The following is a 22,751-nucleotide window of genomic DNA, read 5'->3' on the forward strand; positions in this document are numbered from 1 at the left end:
CACCTGCGCAGGCAGCTCCCGGTGGGCTCTGCTGCGCAGCCCCAGGTCAGTCGGGCTCGCACGGCTGCTGAGACCTTCTCTCTCTCCCCCAGCTACTGGCCGGAGCACCGTTCGGCAGCACAGTCAGCAAGACCATTCCCAAGGAGCATATTGCATCTGCTCAAGACCTGGACACCATCTGGTCACTGGGGGCAAGACTAAAACCACTCTTTATTGTTTTGCTGTGGCTGTTCTGTTGTAACCATTAGTTACTGCTCTTACTTATGGGCTCTGGTCTTTGCAGGGCTACCTCCAGTACTCTGTTTTGTTTTATGGCTACTACGGTCGTGACAGGAAGATTGGGAAAGCTGGGTATCGGCTGCCTCTCGCCTACTTCCTTGTCGGAATGGCAGTGTTTGCTTACAGCTTCATCATTCTCTTAAAAAAGTGAGACTTCCCGTTTATTGCTGTTCATAAGCTTGTGTGTTCAGGCAATCACTAATTGTCCTAGTTCCTCTGTGTTTATTCAGCGTAGTTCTATTAAACTGTTCGTCTGCTAATATTAAGGAGGCAGACTGAGTTTCATTCTAGCTTGCTCTTTATCTTGCTATCATTTATCTTTGATCTCTCTTCAATTGCACAGCCTATAAAAGAAGGGCAGCACAGAAGATGATCTGTGTGCTTTGTGTTTGTATAGTGTAAGGTCTGACACTCATGGAAGTTCTTTCTGTTTTCCTTTTTTCTGGTATAAATATCGCTAGGACAGAAATTTGTATTTTAAGTGTAATGCTTTCAGCATTATTATTGCCATCTATTGAAATACAAATACAAAAATTCCATCCTAGATGTAATACCATTTGCAGTGTTTCAGCCGGTATGTGGCATCCCACTCAAATCTAAGCTTAAATTTTTTTGCTGTTGAAGGGCCAGGAGTAGGAGTTACTTAGCAGAGAGAGCAAGGCTGCTAGCACTGACCATAAATCCAGGAATGTGCAATGCTTTGAGAGAGGCAAGGTCACTCTATCCTCGCCTGATTTGCTTTCCCTTCCCTTCTGGATACCTATTTATCCAGCACAGTGAAGTCAAGGGATGTTTTTAGCACTGCCTGTAATAATTCCCAGTTTTGAAGCCAAACCTTCCCTTTCCATTTATTTTTATTCTATCTGCTGGTTTGTGCCACGGGTCACTGATGTTTGACACTGATCTACGCATCTGCAGTTTGCAGATATGATTAGCTCTTCTTCTGCCTTAGGTCACTGATCTTTGCTTAGCTGCTTACAGTTCCCCTTTTAACATTGTCCTTTTGGATGCCCTTTCTTTCTTAAGCTACTAATTTTAATTTAATTTCTTACACTTTGTAATATTCTGCCATCTTGCCTATCAGAGATGAGTGGGTAGGGTTTTCTTTCTTTCTCCCAAGGTCTGTAAAATGGCACTGGGTTTCTCTTTGACAAAAACACCTATTTTGAGGGTGAAAACAATACAGGAAACAAACAGATCTTGTGCATAATCACTAGTTTTGCCAAACTAGCTTGTAATCACAATAATAGTTGTCTTAGTGATGGTATCTTCCAGCTGGATCCTACCCGGAGATCGTAAAACTGAAATATGTTTAAGTCTACAGCTCTAGTGAGATTTATTTGCTTTATTTGTCAGCTATAAAGAATGTAAATACCAAAACAGAATGCCCTTCCACAGTGAGTCACTTCTTTACTAGAACAAAAGTGAAGTTCATGCTCTGAACCTCACCCTGGTCTGTTTTCTTCAGAAAGCTGCCAACACCAATTGCTGCAAATTTTTGGTAGTTCTAAAGGTGTAGACATCTGAAAACCATGAACCAAACCAGTGATCTCCTTCATGTTTATCTTCACACATTAACAACAGCTGAATATGTATTTATTTATTTTTTTACAGAATGGCAAAGAACTCAAGAATGAGTTTAGCAAGTGCCTCTGATGAAAATTACACTTTCTGTTGGAGACTGTTCTGTGCTTGGGACTATTTAATAGGAAACCCAGAGGCTGCAGAGAGCAAAGCTGCTGCCATAGTTAATAGCATTAGGGTGAGCAACTGACCTTCAAATTATTTAAGTTGCTTTGTTTGTTAAGCTGTAAGCTATGCAAGTCTTTCCTCTCATTCCCTTGCGTTTCCTATTGTTTGTTCGGTACTTGTTTACAGATCTGTTTGCCTAGGGGAGGGCTGATGTCACATCTCTGTGTGGTATTGCAGTCACATCACGCTTGCTGACACTCATTCTGTCCCAGTAAGGCCATGGTGCTCCTCTTTAGAAGAGTTCTGTTTGATGCCACTGTCTGTGTGACAAGAAGTTCGATAGCTAGAAAAAAAAATTGTTTGTGATGCAATTTCATTGAGTAGTAGAACCAAATTCATGTTAACAATGTGAAAACACTCAGTTTATTTCACCTCTCCATAACAAATGGTCCAGAGAAATCTTACAGCTCTCAATATTAGAAAATTGCTTTAAATACAGATGATTTCCATTTAGAATTTAAGAACAGATGTGGTTTTCATCAAAAGTAATTTGGTGTATTCTCATTAAGTCACTGAACAAAAATACTTCGAATTGTGTCAAGGATGAATTAATTATCTATGGTATTTATTTATTTTAATGACTGAGGATAACTTTTGACAGTTCTGTATTATAAAAAGCTATGCAGGGCAGAAAGGTATTTATCTACTTGCATGCCCAGGATGTGAAGTTTTTGATTAGTATACTTGATACCTTCTGTGAAAGAGATGTGCATTGTTTTTGCTGAACACTATTATAATGATAATGCTGTGTTTCTTTCAAGGAAGCTATATTGGAAGAGCAGGAAAAGAAGAAAAGCAAAAACTTGTATGTATATAAGAGCAGAGATACTTTTCAAAGCACTGTTTCAATGCCGATAGCAGTGCTAATCTGCTTGTCTCATACTCCTAAACACCACGTTAGAAAAGACCCTGGTGTCATAAGACAACCCACTGTACTGGCTCTGTTTTTTTTTCCCTCCAGGGCAGTGACTATAAGTTTAAGAATTATTGCAAACATCCTTGTACTTCTCTCACTTGCTGGAAGTATTTACATCATATACTTTGTTGTGGATCGATCCCAAAGGTTAGAGCGCACTAAAAAGGAATTGACTCTTTGGGAAAAAAATGAGGTACGCTGTCTTTATGCCACCTCTGTGTTAGAAGGGGGGTTATCGTCTCGGGGCTCTCTGTAGCAATAGTGTGTGCTGAGGTGTAAATCATGAGACATTAGCCATGAGAAATGAGGAACGAGAGGGCAGAGTGGCAGTTATCTTGATCTGTCTTCACATGCTTGCTCCCTCTGCTCTGCAGCAAGGTGTTAGCAGAGTGCAATGGCCAGGGGGACGCTGCAGGTCCTCCCTCTACCGAGACTGCAGCTCTAGCTGGCCACTGCTTTGTGGGGACAACAAACTCTCCCATCACTTACAAATCTACTTTTGCACCCACAACTGAGCTGAACAAACGGTGGACTAGAAAGGGATCAGCTTTGACAACAGCTGTTGATTTCAGCTGGGGGATGCTGAATGGTCTGTGAAAGTTCCTGTTCACAGGAATGAGTGGATACTGAGAGTAGGAAGTGAACAGGTATGCAGAAGCTACTCATTCATTTCAGAGAAAGATGCTGGTCTCCTACATCTTCCCCCCCCCCCCCCCCCCCCCCCCCCCCCATTAATAAAGTAGTAATTTCAAATCTACAGTGTTTGGAGTAAAGATTCCCAAGTGGTATTCTAGGTCTATAATTTTGGATTAGAACTACTATAATTACTAACATCAATAATAACTTTTTAAAGCAATCCAAGAAAAACAATAGCCAAAGCACGTGCGTCACCAATATTTTGGTCAGCACCCAAGGTACCAAAGGAGATCTACATGAAAAGCTGTAAAAATGCCATGTCTTTCTGTTCTATAGGTAAGTGTAGTTGTGTCACTGATCACAATGATTGCCCCCTCTGCTTTTGAACTTGTGGCAGCTCTGGAGATGTATCATCCAAGGACCACCCTTCGCTTCCAGCTTGCCAGGTATGGGCATTATGCAGTGTAGACCATATGTAGGGAGGAAGAGGAGAGATGTGTTCTAGTCGCATGTTTTAGTCCAGCCTAACCAGAGAATGTATGAGAAGTCAATGGGATAATAATGTAAATAACCTGTATCTTATTATTCTTTTTATTTTTTTAATTATTATTATTATTTTTTTATTATTGTTTTTAGGGTTCTTGTGCTATACTTGGGAAACCTCTACAGTTTAATCATTGCTCTCCTGGATAAAGTGGACAGTATGAGTGTCACTGTAAGTTTAACTTGATGTTTTCTGATATATAAAGCTAGTAGATTTTATAGACACAATTTTATTTATTATAACATATATGAAGTCAAATAAAAATTTGAGATTGATTAAAAAATATTACAGTTTCATACAACTGTAAAGTTAAGTTTGTAATGTTCATTTATAACTACTTGTAGGTTTTTAGGATAACTGGGTCCATTTGATCGCTGATGTAACATCATAAATAGATTTCTGTGCATTGCTTAACTAATCAAAGAAAAAAACCCACCCATCACTTTAGGTCAAATACTTCCAGCTACCTAAAATCAGCTTTCAATACTGTCCTTAAAAAGGTCCATCAGACTCCATACATTGACAGCTAATTAACAGTCACCTAACTGTGGCTTGAAAATACATGAATGCCTCTATGTGTGTATGTTGTAGAAGGTACAGGCATCTGCATGTATGTATGGTTGAAAAAGCAGCTTTTGGGACGTTTATTATTTCAGGACTCTGATGTTAACAGCAATGCAAGTAATTCTACCACCTTGTTGGCAACCAAAACTCTTTCTAAAGAAGACAATTTATCTACAACTGTTCCTGATGTACAAACTAAGAGAAACAGCATTGTCATATCGGAAGGGAGTCATGCTCAAGGCTTGACAGTCTCTGACACGCTGGTTAACAAGACATTTTCCTTTAACCATAACACCCAGAACCCGCAGGATCAGTGCTGGGAGACATATGTTGGTCAAGTACGTAATTGTTTTATTAGATCATCAAGTTATTCCTACCCCACATTTGACAAAAAAATTAAAATCATGTTGTTCTGTGTTGCATTTTAAAGCTTTTCTTTGTATAAATTCCAGTATTTAGCTAAGGATTGTGTAGAAAGAGTAAAGACTGCGCAAAGCAATATGGCCAAAGATACAAGTTTTGGGTGTTGTTCAGTACCTACAATGTGTTTAGTGTTGTACAGATGTTCTTTTGCCAGGCTTTGGTCTCTGTCTTCAGCTCTGCACAGGCAGATCTCTACAGGTGTGTGATACAGATCCTATTTTAATAGGATACATCCTATTAAACTCATACAGAGAAACATGACTGTAAAAATGTATTAGTAGCAGCATGCACCCTGCGCAGGGTCAGATTGCTGTCTGGATAGATGGTGTTGCAGACCCAAGCCAAGCATGAGAGTGTGCCCTTGGTCATTTGTACAATACCTCTGGAGTCTCTATTCATTCTGCCTCGGTAAATCACTGGAGAATCAAGTGTTCTTCACTTCTCCAGAAAGAAAGAGGTCAACAACAAAAGGTTTCAAAATTATGTCAGTTCGTAATGGAGCCAGCTGGGTGGCAGTGCCATGTATGCATGTTCCCAGAGTTAGGTTGCAGAAAATCTGCAAACTTAATACAACACTTTTTGCTTCCCTGCGTGTGAAGCATACATCATTTGTGGTCTTTATTTTGAGTGACTAGCGGTGGCACTAGCACATGCAGGGTGAAATGGTAACCACACAAAATTCAAAAGACCTCACTTGATCCCAATGTACTTTGGCCTCTGTCATTTTGCACTTACATCTAGGTCACTGCGTTAAGGATGATGCCACCATGCCTCTGACTTGCTGACCTCCTTGTTCCAGAATGAGCAACATTAAAGATGGTGTTTGACCATCTGGAGCGAAAGGCCCTCCCAGGTTTATTAGCCTGACTTCTATTCTTGTATGCCCCTCTCCCTGTAGCACAATCAGGAAAATTTTAAAATCAGTGTTCATGGGCTTTTTTCATTGCTTTTTTTTTCCCCAGGATAGGCTGGAGATGTTTGGAATTGAATCTTTTCTATATATCTGTATGCTTTTTAAAGCTCGATTAAATATAGGATAATGCCATTCATTTGTAAACATTAAACAGGTCTCTTTTATGGCTTGAAGATCCTACTGCCATTGGGTTTTGGTTTTGTATGAATAAATAAACATTTCTCATTGTGAAGCACTTAGCAAGTATGTATTACAACAATCAATATAATAAAGGATTGGGTACAGTAGAAAAACCAAACTGTTTCAGTTTATCTAGATAAATGTTCAGAACAGTCATTATAAAAAAGCTTGAAGCCATCATGACCAGAGTTTTATTGCTGCAAGCAATAGAAGGCACACTGGAAGCTTGATTATATTTGTTCTATTTGTTAGAATAAAGACAAGTAAGGAAAAAGTCAAATAGGAAAAGCTTAAAAGGGAATAACTGATATAGTGAAATCATGTTTTATCAGGATACTGAGCTTGAGCCAAAATACAAGTGCAAATGCAAAAAATCTATATGCAGTTCATTTGCTTCCAGAATGACTCAGTATGTGTGAACAATATGTATTTCAGGAGATGCTAAAGCTTTCAATTATCGACATGATTTTCACAGTTGCAAGCATCCTGCTAATTGATTTTTTCCGTGGACTGTGTGTCCGATACTTAAGCGATTGCTGGTGCTGGGATCTAGAAAGCAAGTTTGTAAGTACAGTCTTTATTTTATCAAACTAAGATGCTGGGGATGGGTAGGCTCCTTCCCTTAGTACTGAATGTCCTTAAAGCCTTTCAACAGATAAGTAATTTCTTGATAGCACACATCTATAAAGGCACAGCTCATACAGAGTTTAAATCAGAGGGCACAGGGTAAATGCTGAGAGTGGGGTGTTTTTCTCAAGACTACTCCCATGGCTGTGGTGCAGAAATCTTTGTCTTTTCCCAAAACGAGATCATGGAGTGGTCCCAGAGTCAAAGATGAGACAGAGGGCATGGAGTTGCTCCCCACATCCTCTTCTCTGTAGCTGTAATGTCTATCCATAACATAGACAGCGGTCCAAGAAACAATCACCAAAAGCATATAGCCCTCTAAGAAAATTACAGTGAGTAATATTAGGTTAGCAAGAAGCTGTTGGCATGAAAGGCTGAGGACTGTTCTTTGTCCTTAACTAAAGAAGTGCAGTAAACCAGAGAGGAATTAGCTTATTTAATCCCCTGCTGCAGGGTAGGTTTTACTGTGTTCCTGCTGCCTGCCAGAAGTTGGTACTTGATTTGGATGTTTCAGGCTACGTGCTGTCTGCAAACTGATTCAGTCAAATGCTTCTAATAAATGGTCTGAAGACAAGATTAAGACAAAGTATTAATCCTACACTGTGTTTCTTGTAGCCAGAATATGGAGAATTCAAAATTGCAGAGAACGTATTGCATTTGGTCTACAACCAAGGAATGATCTGGTATGCAGTCCATAAGCGATTCTTCTTGTTCTTTGCTGGCTGATTATCTAAGTCAATCTGATGATTTCCAACGAAACCTATTCAAGTAGAATATTAGTAATGCAGATGTTTATACTTTATTATAATAAGAGATTCTCCATTGATAGTGAGCTGTTGTTTACCTGGGTTTTTTTGTACGTTCTTTTGCTTTTAAAATTGCTTCTGGCAACACTGAGCACTGATAAGATGATATTTTTCCAGGATGGGAGCTTTCTTTTCACCTTGCTTGCCAGCATTCAATGTTCTCAAGTTGATTGGACTCATGTACCTGAGGAGCTGGGCTGTGTTAACGTGTAATGTACCACATCAGCAGGTTTTCAGAGCATCTCGGTTAGTCAAAATGAGAACAAAAGATAAAGAATAAATCAAATGCAGACAATGGAAATGTATTCTGTGTGTAGGAATAAAATGACAGATTTTTCTTCTGAAAGTTGACAATCAAATTTGCTATCAAACTTCTGTGAAAAAAATGTAGTTACTGAGAAAACTGGAGGGTTTGTGAAGCGGGGTAGTTAAAGATATGCAAGAACTGAAAAATATGTTAGGGAATATTCCTAGACCAATACATGTGGCCTAACAGAAATGCTGTATTTCCATAGAAATCTGATTGAGTGCAATAACCTACGTGTGCTAACTGTTGCAAGTCCTGTTTCCTGATGTTTCTTTCTTTGAAAGCAAGGACATATCTGGTTTTGTCTGCTGCATCACACAACAGATTTCCCCATTTTTCTTCTATTATGATGAATATTTCAATTGTTTACTCAAAACGAAAATAATTTAGGGCGTTTTTAATTCTTAAGAATCAGTTATTTCTAACATGTTTTGAAGATTAATTAGCTTCTGCCACTGTTCTTTTTTCTCCCCCAACACAACCAGGCAGTAAGATCAGTTTTACAGAAGGGTGCTGTAAACAGTTATCTGGCTGCAACACTGGTATCTGGAAAGCCGTGCAAATAGGATTTTGATCATTAAAAGTCTGTTTAAACTGGCTCTGTTCAGACTTTCTATTCATAGCAGAATGATTTTGATCTTTAGAAATGTCGATCTTGAACTTGTTAGGTAGATACAGACTTGCACCTTTTATGTTGCCTCTGTTTTTCTCTCTCATTAGTATAATCTGAAACATGTTACACCTTCTTGCAGATCCAATAATTTCTACTTGGCCATGTTGCTGTTCATGTTGTTCTTATGCATGTTACCAACAATTTTTGCTATTGCCCGATACAAGCCATCTTTAAGCTGTGGACCCTTCAGGTAAGTTACAACAGACCAATGAAAATTGCAAAGATTTTTATCTCACCCTCTCACAATAAATTAATCACACAAATTACTGACTAAAATAGAAAAGTTGATAGACAGGACAATGTTTTTTCGCTGCCAATGTTTTCCAGTTCAAGATTTAATTAGATGAACGTGTCAGTATTCTAAGTGAGGCTCAACATTTTGCTTTATATACATGGTTCATTTACTTTATGTTTACATAATATAATGTGCCACCAAGCAATCTAGCACATGTCACCATCTTGTGTCTCAGTTCAAGCACCCTCCAAGCCTGGCCAATGCCTTTGTGCTTTGGAAAAATTGTCAAAAAGCAAATAATGAACAAATTACTATTATCATTTTTTCCCCCTTTCGCTATACTGCTGCAAAGCAGTTTTGAATGAAACTCCTTGTTGAAACTCCTTGTTTACTCAGTGCAACACTGCTTAACAAATTGAGGTACTTAGGACTCGTACAACATAATTTTGCCTTCTTCCTCCCTCTTGTAGTGGACAAGAAAAAATATACGATATTGTTTCTGAAACAATTCAGAATGATTTTCCTGCATGGTTCAACACAGTGATTACTTATATCAGCAGTCCTGTGGTTGTCCTCCCTGCACTGCTACTTTTATTGTAAGTACTCTGGCTTTCACAGGCAGGGTAAACTGATTGTATTAATACTGGCCTTATCTCTGGAGGGTCAAGTATTGATACTGAAGAGCAAACACTTGCACTATTGTAATTTTATTAAGCATATCTGAAAAAGAAATCACCTTATTGAATATATGGTATACAGATCAGACAGGAATGAGAGGATGTTAAAATGACTGTCATCACGTTTTCAAAAGGAATTTCTTGTTCTGGGATACTGTGTTAGAGCAAATTCACTATATCGTGCCCAGGCTTGCAGTGCGGCTGCTTCCAGGAAGTTTAAGATCCTTCTTCCCTCTTGAGCTCCACAGACATTAATTTTCCATTTCCCCATGGTCATTAGTTCAGTTTATGACTGTGAACAGGGCTCAGTCTATCATTCAAAGAAGCTACTCAGTCATCCTGATTTCTGGCAAGATAAATCAATTATGGAGGTCTGCTCTTAAGTGTTAATGTAATATAACTTGCTGCAGACTTTCCAGTGGAAGTCCTTTCTTACTCTAGTTTCTAAGTAATTGTTCACAGCTGGGAATTAATATTTACTTTGAGCCATTGAAATTCACTTTGCTTCTATGAAGTATCATTTGTCTTGCATGTACCTTTGTACCATTCCCCACCCCCACACACCCCCACCCCCCATAAACTACAGATGAATGCAGAGTTTGTGCCACCATTGGGCTTTTCAGATGAATCAAAGACCAAATAAAAAATTCTTAATTGTAACTTTTTCCTCTAAAATCCCAGCCATGTAAATACGAACATATTTACAAATTTAAGTAGATCTGTTGACTGCTTCAAACTTATGGTTAAGCATATAGGTAAATGTTTGTGGCATGAAGTCTAGCTATAAGGCTTGACTTCACCTGAAAGCCAGTGCAATCCATTATGTCAGGCCAGATCTGATCTCAGCTGTGCCAGAGTAAACAAGGTGTTATTCCAGTCAGTCAGCAAAATTACATAGGTATGAGTGTGCAAACTCGGCTGTAATTCTGGTGTCTCTGTTCTGTAACCATGGATTGGGAAATAAAAGACAAGTAAATATTTATCAAAATTTTTATTTTGAGCATGTTCAGAGTTTAAACAAAAAAAAAAGCTAGTAATGCACTCGGGGTTACATGCACTATGAAAAGACCTGCAAAAAAACACAAGCACAATTAGAACTGCTGTTACATCTGTTTTCAGTGCTATTTAGTTCTTCTGTGTATGTTTGCTTGTAAGAAGGCTGGGATCCATTATCACAGTATAAAGGAAATGCTACAAAGCAGCAACTTTGTGGTGAACGTGTACACCATTTTGATGACCTATAAACCCTCAAAGAGAAAACAAACAAGAATGTTTGAAGTGACTCATAATCACCTCTTTCACTTTTAGCATGCTAATCTATTACCTACAAAGTATTGCAAGATCATTAAAATTCACCAACAATCAACTGAGAATGAAGATCCAAACAGTAAGTACAGCACAAAGCACTTCTACATGCAATTTGGTGGATCATTAGTAAAGTACAAGCCTAATTAAATCTCTAAAGTCACTGTCAGTGTTTGACAGTGTAAAACCAATCCTGTATTTTTCATCCTTACACAGCAGTGGATTTACTCTCTAATCCATAATAACATACTGCTTCTCCTTCTTCTGAATGTATTTTAGGAGAGAACTGAAGATAAGAAAAAGGTGGTTCAGATGGCAGTAGGTAAGTTGGTGAGCTGTAGAGGTGTCACTATTGATAAAGCATTTGGATGCAAACCCAATTTGATTTCTCATACACATAGGGAAGTTCAATTACATTTAAAAAACTGTTTCCCGCAGAGTCCTCCTTTTAGATGATTTCTGAGCTCAGCTTGACTTAATCTTGGCAGCACTGAAAGATGAGGTCCATAGTTTACATCTGCATTCTGCTGGCATCGTTTTATCACCAACAGGGCAGAACCTGGGAGGCACCTCTGATGATACAGAGCATCTGACATCTCTGATGTCAGACCTTGCGTAAAATTCAGAGACTAATAGGCAGAAGAGGAGGACAGGAATGGCCCTACTCTTTGACCTGATATGGTTGAATATTTCACCAGCAATGAAAAGATTTCAGACTTCATGATCTACAGTGCCTGAGGGAATCCGGACCTGCACCTTCTGCTTCTCAGATTTTAGCAATGAGAAATTACAGAAAGGATGCCATCCTTCTAATACCTCCCGGTGAAAGGAACAAGTAAAAATTTACCAAGCCAAAGAGAAGACATGATTCAGTAGCCTTATGGCTAGATGTTAATGCTACTGTGACCCCCTTAGAGCTCTCTGGTGGACCTATAAATGGTGAAATACCTGTTGTATAGCCATATAGTGATCAGGAGTGACTATTGAGGGCAATAAGGTATGTGTCCTAGTTGGATTTCCTTTGTTACAGAACCCAGGTTCAGCTTTTGGCTGTGACCAGCACCATCACTGGAGCTGGTTTGCTGAATTCAACCACCTTCATATTGCAAGTGCTGGACACTCTGAACTAAAATGGGTCTCTTGAAAAAAATACATTGGCTTGTTGCCCATTTTGGAATCCTACTGTGCAATGTCCAGTGTTTCTTCTATATTTCCCAATACTACATCCACCATGTATGCCAGTCCCACCCCTTTATTACCATGTCTCCCAGTGTGGCACCAGTTTCTCTTTCCTGAACACGGTGGGGTTCTGTTAGCAACGGATCCCCTAACTGAAGGGTGAATTTTAGCCACTGCATTTAAACAGCATCTCCTAAATTTAGAGACCTCGACAGTTCCTGTAATAATTTCTGTTTTCTAGCCAGAATCCAAAATCTGGATGGGAATGACAAGAGACCAGAGCCAGAAAGTGATATTATCAGCCAGGAGTCTTCTGTTCGGTCCTCGACACCACGAAAGAATGGCAGTGTCTTGAACTTTGAATCTCCCGTGAGCAAAGGCACCAGAATACAAACCATTTCCCAGTCTGTGCCCCAAACTGTGCCCTCAACTGATGTTGCAAGACCTGTCAACGCAACTCCCACAACTTCAACTTCTTTAACGCCAGCTCCCTCAGCATCAAGTGTACAGAAACCAAGAATTGATCATATCACAAACAGGCAAGACTACTTTGGTTTTGAAATGGCATTATTTTTACAGCTCCATGACGCACCTGTCTTTATTTACAAAACAGTTGTGTATTCAGACTGTCTGGGGCAGTAAAACAGTTCATGAATTTTTTAAAAGCAAATTAATTCCTGGGTACTATTCAGTGGAGGTGACACCACCTCCCTAACTCTCCCTTAATTGAGATGGGATTATAAAACTTTTGAAATTATGTAGTTGATGAAGTTTACATGAACCTCAAGCAAAGGTAAATACTAAGCTTCTTTTCAGGTATGTAACTAAAATAGTTTGTGCAGAATACTGTTTCCATGAACAGGACAAACACAGTAAGAGTGAGGGAACTCTGTGCAGAATGCTTGTGCAGGTCTGGTTGTAGGACAAGCACTTTTGGACATCAGCAGACTGATGCATTAAGCTACCAGTTGGGTTTTTACCAAGTGATCAGATAGAGAAAAGTTCTCAGAATAATGAGAAAACAGAACGGGAGCATAACTTGAGAGGTCAATTGTCAACTGCCCAGGGAAGAACAAATATATCTCCTAATTTCTAGGGTATGTTTAGGGTATGTTTCTCAAACTGGTCCCAAAAATCTGGAGCAATGGAGATTCTGTAACCTCTACCCTTAAAATCCTAGGGTTTGACTTCCAGAGCAATGAGCAGAGTAATTGAAGTGTGTGTCTTAACATTTCCTTCTTCCCACCCCCACCCCCCTTCCTAAAGGTACCCAAGTGCTGCACATAGGAGTGCTAGCGAGCTCTGTAAAACAAAGCCCTACACACCAGTGACTTTCAAAAAGCGCACTGAAGATGTTCATTCTGAGCCTCTCTTCAGAAAAGGCATTCGGCAGGTAAATCTGGATGCCCTTGGGGCAGGGGCTCCTGTTTTTGCGGGACGCAGACCATACGGTACTAGGTATTTTCTTGTTAATGAAAATGAGTCCCGCAAAAAATCGCTCCGTTCTACCTCCCGACTCCAAAGGCACTTAAGAAAGGATGAATCAGGAGACATTATTGAGTTGTATCCGCACAATGTCAGAAGATACGTGGTTCGGACACCACACCAGATGTATTCCCCTCATCCTAGCGAAGATGAGGAGGATGAAGAGGAACTTGGGAGACAGTTAATGAACAGATCACATCGCCCTCGCTCACTGTCTGATCTTCGCCCAGCACCACGATTTTACATTGGGGAACGTGCCGATGGCCACATTCTTATGAGCAAAGATCTAGCCAGAGTGCATTACAAATCCTGGGGTGATGGTTTTGAGTTAGACCTGGACAGGCCTCCATACGCTTACAAGAAAGTGCACCTGAACTACCCTGAGCCACATGTGAAACCAAAATCAAAACAAAAGCTGGAGCAATCTCTAACAGAATCTGATTCCATTTCCATTGAATCCAGCAGTGATCCACAGAACAGCAGCAACGACCAGTATATCCAGGTCATTCACAGCAAGGAAAAATATCCAAAACCTGGGACAAAACTCACCAAAAAGAAATCAAAAGCTAGTGTTGATCTAAATATGTCTGAGCCTAATGAACTGGTATGCTCAAATGTCTAAGGAAGCGCTCCATTCTTTCTGTGTTTTGAGCAGGCCTACGTGCATTTGTTGTACTGGCCGTTCGAGGCCTGTCAGAGTAGTCTTTGCAACAACAGTGTATGCAGCTGCTTGAGGTGGGAAGAGCATAGTTAGCCTTGTGTTTTACTGTTAATTGTACCTTGCTTTAATATCACAACTGATATGCCATGAAATTTGGAAGAGAAAATCATTCCAATTTATTACTTAATGTTATGCTATTGAAAAAGAAAAACCCCACCCACTGGAAACGCAAAAGCTATGTACTTGGGGCACTTTAATTAAACCAGTACAAAAATGTCAGATGAGGCGCTCTCTGTCTCTTTGGCGGGTAGTCAGCTTTGTACAGAGTTGCTATTTACAGTATAATTTTTGACATTGTGATATGCCTAGTTCAAATATGATGCAGCTCAAACACATCAGCAATAAGTTAATTACAGAGCACAGTTGAGTTTCTTTAGAGTGTGCTGCCTGGGCAAGGGTGTTATTTGTTCACAGCAAAGCATGCCAGACTTCTAGACAGACTTCATCTGTCCTGGATCTGCTATGGATTTTCTGGTGAGCCTCCTCAGCCCAGCCTGAGCTTCACTGTGGAAAACTTTCTATCTATGGCATTTAAAAGAGGTGGCTCATTACTCCTCACGGAATTCTATACTATTTTTCGCACACTGTTGTGATTTTACGCCTCCCTGAAATTCTGAAGGCTGCTCTTTTTTATCTCTTTCCCTCATGTAATTTGGATTAGAGCGGGTAGAAGAGGCAGCAGTGCCCCGCAGGCCCGGGCCCGGGGGCGGCAGCGCGGCGGCCCCACGCTGAGGTGAGGGAACCGCCCTGGCTCCCGCTGCTCCTGGGGGCTGGGCCGGCCCGAGCAACGCGCCCTCGCAGCTGCCCATCGCCCGGCGGCTCGTTCCCGCTCAGGCTGTGCCCGGATGGGAGGCCCGGTGCTACCGGCTGTCCGAGAGCCCACCCCACCCCGCCGTGAGGCGAGGCGAGGCGGGCCCGCCGCCCCGCACGGCTCCTCAGGTGAGGGGGCGGCGCCGCCATCGGCCCACGGGGGCGGTGCGCGCGCGGCGCCCTCATAGGCGGTGGCCGAGCGGCGGCTGCGCCCTGCGCGGCCATGGACTACGCGGGGCTGGCGGAGGCGGCGGCCGAGAAGATGGGGCGCTACCGGCGGGACCCCGGCGGCTGGCGGGGCTGCCGGCGCACGGTGAGCGGGCGGGGCGGGGGGCTGGGGCGGGGCGGGGGCCGGCCCGCCGCGGCGACTGAACGCTGCCCCTTCCCCCTTCCCGCAGAGCGAGGTCTCGGTGTCCTGGAGGCCCTCGGTGGAGTTCGCTGGCAACGTGTGAGTAGGCCCGGCGCGGCCGGGTGCGGGGCCGCCTGCGCCGCGGGGTGCGGGGGCCGGGCAGGGGAGGACAGCTCGTTTCGGTTTCGTTCCGTGCCGCCGTAGGTACAGGGCGGAGGGGATCCTGCCTGCTAGCCCCCGGGATGTCTGGGAATGCATAAAGCCGGTGGCCGGCGGGCTCAGGACCAAGTGGGACCAAAACGTGAAGGACTTTGAGGTCGTCGAAGCCATCAGCGATGTAAGTTCTGTAAAAGCTGTTCTGGTGCGATGGATGCAGCGTTGTGTTCAGCAGCACCGGTGCTGCACAGACCTTCCCGTTGTAGCGCTGCGTGAGGCAGCCGATGTGTGTGCAGGGAGTTAAAAAGGTCCAAAAAATTGTACAACCTGTCTGGATCAAGCTGACAGTACTGGGATTAGGAATCATTAGTGTGTGTCCCCAGATTCTATATGTTCTCTAAATAATGGTTTATCATTCTGAAAGGAGCTACTAATACCTTCTTGGCTGAATACCGCATACTCAAAATATGTGAATGTGTAATCTACGTTGTTGTAGATGCTGCAAATCAAGCTAAGCGTGATTATTTTTAACAAGCTGTTTGCGAGGGAAAAGAAGGTTTCCTGAATACGTAGACTTAGATAAGCAGCGAAGCGTTCATGTCATCAGCCATTAATTCTGGCCCCATCTTTCACCACAGCAGCACGCGATGCTCTGCACCGCGCATGCCGCACTCTGCTTTTTACTGGCAAACTGACCTTGGGACCCAGCGCTTTGCCTCAGTGTCTCTATCGTTAAAATGGAGATGCTGTACACAGAGTATTATAGATGAAAATGCTATGTATGCAGTAGTTTCTGCTGCTGCAGTTATGCAGTCCGTTTTTCTTTACAGCGTGTCAGAACCTTGAAAGGGTATTGTATTTAGATCCCCAATTCTGAAGTGAATGTAGGTGCTCAGAGGCAGCCAGGGTGCAAACACAGCCAGTCCCAGGAATGTTCAGTGGAAGTTATGGGAAGATTATTTTTCTTGGGGGAGTCTTACAGGCATTTAGTATTAATTACAAACTTCAACTTCATGAATGTTGCAGCCCGCCACTTGAAATTTGTAGACTTTACTGGGCTTGCCAGCACTTACCAGTGTAGTGGAAACCTCTGTTTTGGGGAGCCTGCCACCGCAGAGCCTCACAAAAGGGGATGGTAGTGTTAAGGTTTCTCCAGTGTATCAAGCTGTATTCCCTGTGACAGGATATCAGGAAGTTATCTTTGTTAACTGTTCTGTGAGCATAGATGCGTCAGATTTGATTTTCAGCATCCTTTGTGGTATCTGTTCTTAATCAACCTGGAAGCAACGCAACAGCACTCTGTTTTTCTCCATTAAACTGTCTTTGGTCAACATACCATGGTGCCTTTTGACTGTGCTGATTCGCATTTTGTTCAACAAAGGGTGTAACAGAACTCCTTGATAAGTGTAGAAAGCATAACTGAAAGAGTACCAGAAAGTACAGGGGGGTTTCTGCTGTACTTTTTAAAGCATCAACTGGCATAACTGTTTTGTGATTTCCAGACTGTCTCTGTATGCAGAACCACAACACCTTCAGCTTTCATGAGGATTATTTCCCCAAGAGAATTTGTGGATGTGGTACTAATCAAACAGTATGAAGATGGGATGATGCTATCTGCTGGTAAGATGCTTGTGGTCTTAACGTGTTCATGTTAGGTTAGGAGGTAACTGGCAGCTACCAGTAATAATAAGTAACATGTTGTTCAGTACTTGTTGATCTGATCTTGATCAGAAGATAAAATACTACTGGTCTCTTTACATTGTTGTTGTCAGAGTGTGTAAGTCATCTTAACGTTCAGATAATAATGATACTGTTGATCTATGCTTTCTTTCCTTGCTATGCTTTCGAGATTGAATAAGTATTTAATTTACTACTAAGTTCTGGGTTTGTTTTTTTGTGTGTGTGGTGGTGGTGTTTTAAGAATTTACATAAAAGGAGTCCCATTTAGGCTAGATCCTGGTTTAACATTTTCTGCACAGCCTCTAGGTTTTGGTGAAACTATTGAATAAATGTACCACTCCTGTATGTGGATATAATTGTTCTTGTGAAACCATATAAGGGGCTGCCACTGTGTGGAAGGACATTTCTTTTGGTTTTTCACTTTCATCCTGTTTGTTACAAGTCGGTGGTTTTATTGCCCCACTGTTTAGCTGTCCTATTTTCCCATCCTGTTCAGGAGTGCCTTGCCAAGAATTGCTGGAGTGCAGCTTCTGAGTAGTCAAGTGGCATATACCTCTGTGGCATTGATTTGTTGGAAGTAGCTAGAATGACCTTTCAAGAAAAGTAGTGCTGTCACACAACATGGGTTCAGTGAAACTCCCTCAAGTGTCTTGATGCTTAGCACAGAGCTCAGTGACAACTGCTTCTGAATTAAACACTTCTTTGATTTCCCTATTCAGTGACCAGAGTGGTTCCTTTTAATGATCTTTTCTGACCAGTTGTGTGGCACAGCCCTACATTGAAAAGGTTATGCTGTCATTCTTCTTAAATATATTCTCAGACAGTGAGTTTGCTTCTCAAGTGGTGCTTTGGGTACCAAGGTCTATTTCCCATCTTCTGTGAAAATGACACTTTTCTTGTATGCTTTATCTTATAGCCACCAATGTGGAACACCCACTGTGTCCTCCTCAACCAGATTTTGTGAGAGGTTTTAATTATCCCTGTGGCTGTTTCTGTATACCTCTTCCAGGGTAAGAAACAATCCATTTCAATGTTGTGTATTCTAAAGCCATTCTTGTCCGCTGTGTGCTGTGTTAATGCGTATGTAGCCACCTGTGATCTTTAGGCTCTTGGAATTGGCATGTTTCTGTCTTCCTTTGACTGATAATCATTATGACTGAGTGCCCTTTTTGTTCTGTTTCTTTTGTGGAATGTATTGGTCTCCATTTCCTGGACAGAAGTCTTTAATGTTACAGGAACCATCACGATGGTAGGATTCTTGCTGACCTCTTAAGCAGAAATTCAGCAGGACATAGAAGTATGGCCTTTAACTTTTGGTAAACTGGTATCTGGTTGTTTATTACACTGCCATAATTTATAAATAGTCATGTACCTAATTAGTTCGTGTACCTAGTTTAACTTGATGCGTGGGGATAGCCACATTCGTTGACATTTGGAATTAATGCCTGTTGTTTGATTTAAAAACTAAAAAGTACTTAGAAATATCAATCCTCAGACTATACATATGAGAGTTATTGTAAAGTTCTTAATGCTTTTAAACTGCTGACTATAAAAACACTTGCATTGTCTTTGCAGGGAGCCAGACAGGACTGAACTCCTCAGTTTCTTTCAGACTGATCTTGGTGGCTATCTTCCCCAGACGGTGGTGGATTCCTTCTTTCCAGCCAACATAGCTGGATTTTATAGTAACCTGACCAAAGCTGTTAAGGCATTAAAAGCATGAAAAGACCAATTGCTGATCTCACCAGCCAAGGAAAAAATCTGGCAGCTTGAGGGTAGAAATAGGAAGTTGGCCTACAGGACCGTTCTGCCAGCAAAGATATTTAGGAAAGGTGAAAGGTGAACAATGACTTGAGTAAACTTTTAAAACAGCATTTTCTACCTATCTTTATGTAAACCAGCGCATTCTTTTCTAATATGTATTGTTCATTTTCATTATTGGAAAAATACCACTCCAGAGCCCAGAATAATCCTGGAGGCAGCACTGGTGGCTGTCTGCAGGGAGAAGATGCACATACTGGATCTGTTCTTGGCCATATTCTTGTCAGGGTCTGTGAGGAAGGGCATTGGTAAAATCCACTTAGCACTACAGCATTAGCCAGGTGCAGGTCAGTCCTGGTTTGTCTCTGCAGCTCCCCATAGGCTCCTGCGGAACAATGTTCTTTCCCCAGAAAAAGAGGTAGCTCTTATGCTGCCAGCACTCATATAGCTGCTAAGATGCTTCAGTGGGTCCAAGCCAGCAAATGTGAAAGCCAGAACAAACTGGGTTGTGTGGAGGATCCCACTTGCTTTTTCCAGCAGTACTAATGGTAAATACGCCTTAATGCTTTTTTACCTAAATTGAGGTTTAGCAGTGCAAACTCGTTCCTAGGTCTGTGGGCTGGCAAATAGACACTCTTCCTTTCTCCCCTTTGTACCAAAACCAGTGATTCCCACAAAGTCATGAAACAAACTGCACTGTTGTAGTGGCAATAAATGAAGCACTTTACTTGTCATTTTTTAAACTGTGCTTGAAATGACTATTTTGAACTGCGCTTTAATGTTTTTTGGTCTCTTGCGGTGCGAGGTATTAACAGGTAAATAAACTTTCTGTAGCTTTGTCTTAACAGGCCGTGAGGATGTTGCTTTTTTTTTTCCTAAGACTTGATTTGCCTCATAGCACTATCTTGGGAAATCAGCTCCTGATCTTGTGTGCAGTGATGTGTCTAGCTTTAGAAAATACTTATAGTGCTGGTTACTGCAGGAATGTCAGACATTACTATAGATTACATATAATTACAAAAGGTAAAATAATTGGTGAATTAGGAATTTAAATGCAGGTTGTGATTTTAATGCTGTAACTTGGCTAGTTAACAAGGTTAATACACTCTGCTTTCTGTCCCTGTACTTGTTTTATATTTGGTATAGGGCATGGACTTGCATATAAAGTTTCCCACTGTCAGTCTCACCCTATGGAACAGATTTTTCAAGGAAGTGGTTTTTAATGTAGTGTCCTTTGTGTACAAAGATACAAAAAGCTTTTATCAGTGTGATGAAATAAATATTTTTCTGCTACATCTTGCTGGTTTTCTTGTATCATCCTTTAAAATGGTTCCTCATGCACCTGCTTTTCCATCAAGGAAATGTAAGAGCGACTTAGACTTCCAGCATTTCTCTGAATTTCAAGTCAACGAGAGGGAAAAGCTTTCACTCCCATTTACACTCCCCATTAACTGAGGATAGAAGTGTTTTGGTGAGAACACTCGCCATCCCAGCTTCTTTGCCCTTAGTTGGTCTTTTATTTCCAATTGCTGTTTTCTGTACTTAGGAAGAGTAACAAATCTACTGAGGAGAGATTTGGGCCCTGATATTATAGAGGTTCATACGTATTTATCTAAATGCACTGAAGTTGTTAGGCATGAAATGTACTATCTCAGCAAGTCTTTGCAGGATTATGATTAATTTAGCAAAATGTTCAAGGAGCAGAGCTCAGGTCAGCACTCGTTATTCCTCCAAGTAAACCTTTTTCAGACAATGGGGCTTTTTAGTAGCTATTTACTATATATTTAGTATTTTCTGTTCTATTGCTCTGAGCAATACAGGTGGTAGGTGAGGCTCTTCCTTGGAATAACTTAAGGATCCTTTTTTCTGAGTGCTCAACGCTTTCTATCCAGAAGGATTTAAGAGCCCTTAACATTCAGCCTTCTGCCCTGCCAAATTGGAGATGGAAATGTCTTGGCAAAGATCATCTTGTAAGATCTTGGAGGACTCCCCAGTGAGACATGCTGCCTGTCACACAGTATGTTTTGACTTCTTTTGATCTTGGTAGATGCCAGGAAATGCAGAGGCATGCAAAAAAGCCTGAAAAACTTTGGAAGTGAAGTGAGAGGAGCACCTCTTGAAAAAAAACAAACAAGATCAAACCTGTCTTGGTGGTTCAATGTTTTTTTCTTAAATTGATGAAATTTAATAGCTCTTTCAGGTAAGGACACCTTCGGCGGATGGCATTGAAGTAATTAAGGCGTTCTGTGCTATGGCTGTAGTTAGTCCCATCTGTGGTGTTGAAGTTATGCAACTAACTAAAAAGCATGATCTGTCTTTCACAGGAAATAGCTTAACAGTGCTAGAGTTCAGACCTGCTTTTCTGTACGGAAATCATGTTTTTCCTATATTGGTAGTATGGGCAAGTAGCTGAAAAATCTTAGAATCTTTTATATGCACCAGGCCTTTAGACTTCGTTAAGCCTAAGCCAATAGCACAGGTTAAGTTAAATAAAAAAAAAATCTAAACAATAATAATTAAAAAAAAAATCAGAGTTTCATGAAAGTACCAGTTAAAAAAGAAAGATGCTCTCTAACTTTTTTCTCCCATTTTGGTTGCTACCCAATTCATAGAAATGTTTTGAAGACTGTTTGGTTGTTTTTCAGAAAAGACAACTCAGTTGAGAAGGGGTTTGGAAGTGTGGGGGTAGATGGTTCGTCAAGAATATTCTTTCAAGAATTAATATAGAATTGTCTTGGGAGGAAAGGCCAAAGCAAGTTGTATGCCTGGATTCAATTAATACCTTCTCCTGTCCATCCTATTTTCCTTTCTTTCAATTGCTGTTTCTGTGACATCATGTTAAGTGCACGGAAGGTAGCTTCTGAACTCCTGCAGTTTATGGTTTGGTGAAATCAAGTAATCGAAGATGGGTGCAGCAAATTCCCAACTGTGGGAAGGTGAACAGCCAAAGAACAATAACCAATGCAGTCATCTGACTTTCAGCTGGCGAGTCACTACTTCCATCCTGACGTTTCGTCTCTCCCTTTAGTGTGGAGTGTGTCAGAGAAGACCAAATGGATGCAAAAGACCATCTTGCCATAGATGCGCATGTATGGTAGAATTCCATACAGTGCTTAGAGAGCACCACCAAAATGCCAACAGCAGCATTCGAAGCACAGATTTCTTGCCAAGTTATTTAGTATTTCCAAAATAAATATTTGGTTTCAGAACTTCTGATTCCCAAATACTCTCATTAGTACTTTCCCTTACAAAATGAACGCAAAGACATTTCAAAAAAATTGTGTGGTTAGAAGGTAAGACTTGGTTCTAAATTGTTACTCTCCTGCTGTAGTCCTCTGAGACTTCTGGCCAGAGGAAGGTCAGGAAAACCATATATTACCCTAAGCTTCTTGCCTCACCCTTGCAATACCCTGAGATACTCCTTTCCCACTGCCACCCTGTGTTGGCCTGATGGAGTTGAGATGGTTCTGTCAACTAGTAGTACAAACCTTGACAGGTTTTGGCTGTCCTGGATGTTCTGTGGTTTGAATAGAAAAGCTGGAGTTTTCTAGGGCACGTTGTTGTTTTGACACTCAAAATTGCATTCCACTTTCTCTGCCCTCTACACATTCTCTAAAGCTTTACACATTCTCTAAGGCAATGTTTAGCTGTAGGCTGGTAGACTTATTTCTTCCTCCTGGGAAGGTAAGGCAGGGAGCAAGACTTGTAGAATAGGACTGGAGACTTAGCACAGAATGTCCTTCTAGTATTTAAGTTAATAGCTTAGAATAGGG

At 41.2% G+C, this 22,751-nt stretch overlaps 2 protein-coding genes across 5 annotated transcripts in view; both read left to right on the forward strand.

Annotated features, from left to right (window-relative positions):
- The window catches only part of TMC3 (transmembrane channel like 3), a 36,169-nt gene extending 21,728 nt beyond the window's left edge, over positions 1-14,441 (forward strand). For 3 of the 4 annotated variants that reach the window (XM_080395345.1, XM_080395348.1, XM_080395346.1), the window contains 16 exons: positions 93-191; positions 284-426; positions 1,894-2,041; positions 2,793-3,140; positions 3,920-4,029; positions 4,220-4,298; positions 4,784-5,029; positions 6,643-6,771; positions 7,450-7,517; positions 7,758-7,886; positions 8,700-8,810; positions 9,326-9,451; positions 10,841-10,919; positions 11,117-11,159; positions 12,258-12,555; positions 13,283-14,441. In XM_080395345.1, coding sequence (XP_080251471.1) covers positions 93-191; positions 284-426; positions 1,894-2,041; positions 2,793-3,140; positions 3,920-4,029; positions 4,220-4,298; positions 4,784-5,029; positions 6,643-6,771; positions 7,450-7,517; positions 7,758-7,886; positions 8,700-8,810; positions 9,326-9,451; positions 10,841-10,919; positions 11,117-11,159; positions 12,258-12,555; positions 13,283-14,123 — 2,997 coding nt within the window. In that variant the 3' untranslated portion in view covers positions 14,124-14,441. The remainder of the gene's footprint in view (positions 1-92; positions 192-283; positions 427-1,893; positions 2,042-2,792; positions 3,141-3,919; positions 4,030-4,219; positions 4,299-4,783; positions 5,030-6,642; positions 6,772-7,449; positions 7,518-7,757; positions 7,887-8,699; positions 8,811-9,325; positions 9,452-10,840; positions 10,920-11,116; positions 11,160-12,257; positions 12,556-13,282) is intronic. The other variant, XM_080395347.1, reaches the window with a different exon arrangement.
- Positions 14,442-15,141: 700 nt separating this feature from the next.
- STARD5 (StAR related lipid transfer domain containing 5) lies at positions 15,142-20,273 on the forward strand. Its single transcript, XM_080395358.1, has 6 exons — positions 15,142-15,345; positions 15,431-15,480; positions 15,586-15,718; positions 17,040-17,157; positions 18,134-18,227; positions 18,793-20,273. The coding sequence occupies exons 1-6, from the start codon at positions 15,256-15,258 to the stop codon at positions 18,938-18,940; spliced, it is 633 nt and encodes a 210-aa protein (XP_080251484.1). The 5' UTR covers positions 15,142-15,255; the 3' UTR covers positions 18,941-20,273.
- Positions 20,274-22,751: the final 2,478 nt, after the last annotated feature.

Source organism: Falco punctatus (genome assembly GCF_963210335.1).
Source record: "Falco punctatus genome assembly, chromosome: 7".
Taxonomy (NCBI): domain Eukaryota; kingdom Metazoa; phylum Chordata; class Aves; order Falconiformes; family Falconidae; genus Falco; species Falco punctatus.

Excerpts from the sequence above, each read along its gene's own strand:
- STARD5 (XM_080395358.1), top strand. The coding sequence starts at position 15,256 with ATGGACTACGCGGGGCTGGCGGAGGCGGCGGCCGAGAAGATGGGGCGC. Across the intron at positions 15,346-15,430 it reads GGCGGGGCTGCCGGCGCACG|AGCGAGGTCTCGGTGTCCTG; the intron begins GTGAGCGGGCGG and ends CCCTTCCCGCAG. Across the intron at positions 17,158-18,133 it reads TGGGATGATGCTATCTGCTG|CCACCAATGTGGAACACCCA; the intron begins GTAAGATGCTTG and ends TTTATCTTATAG.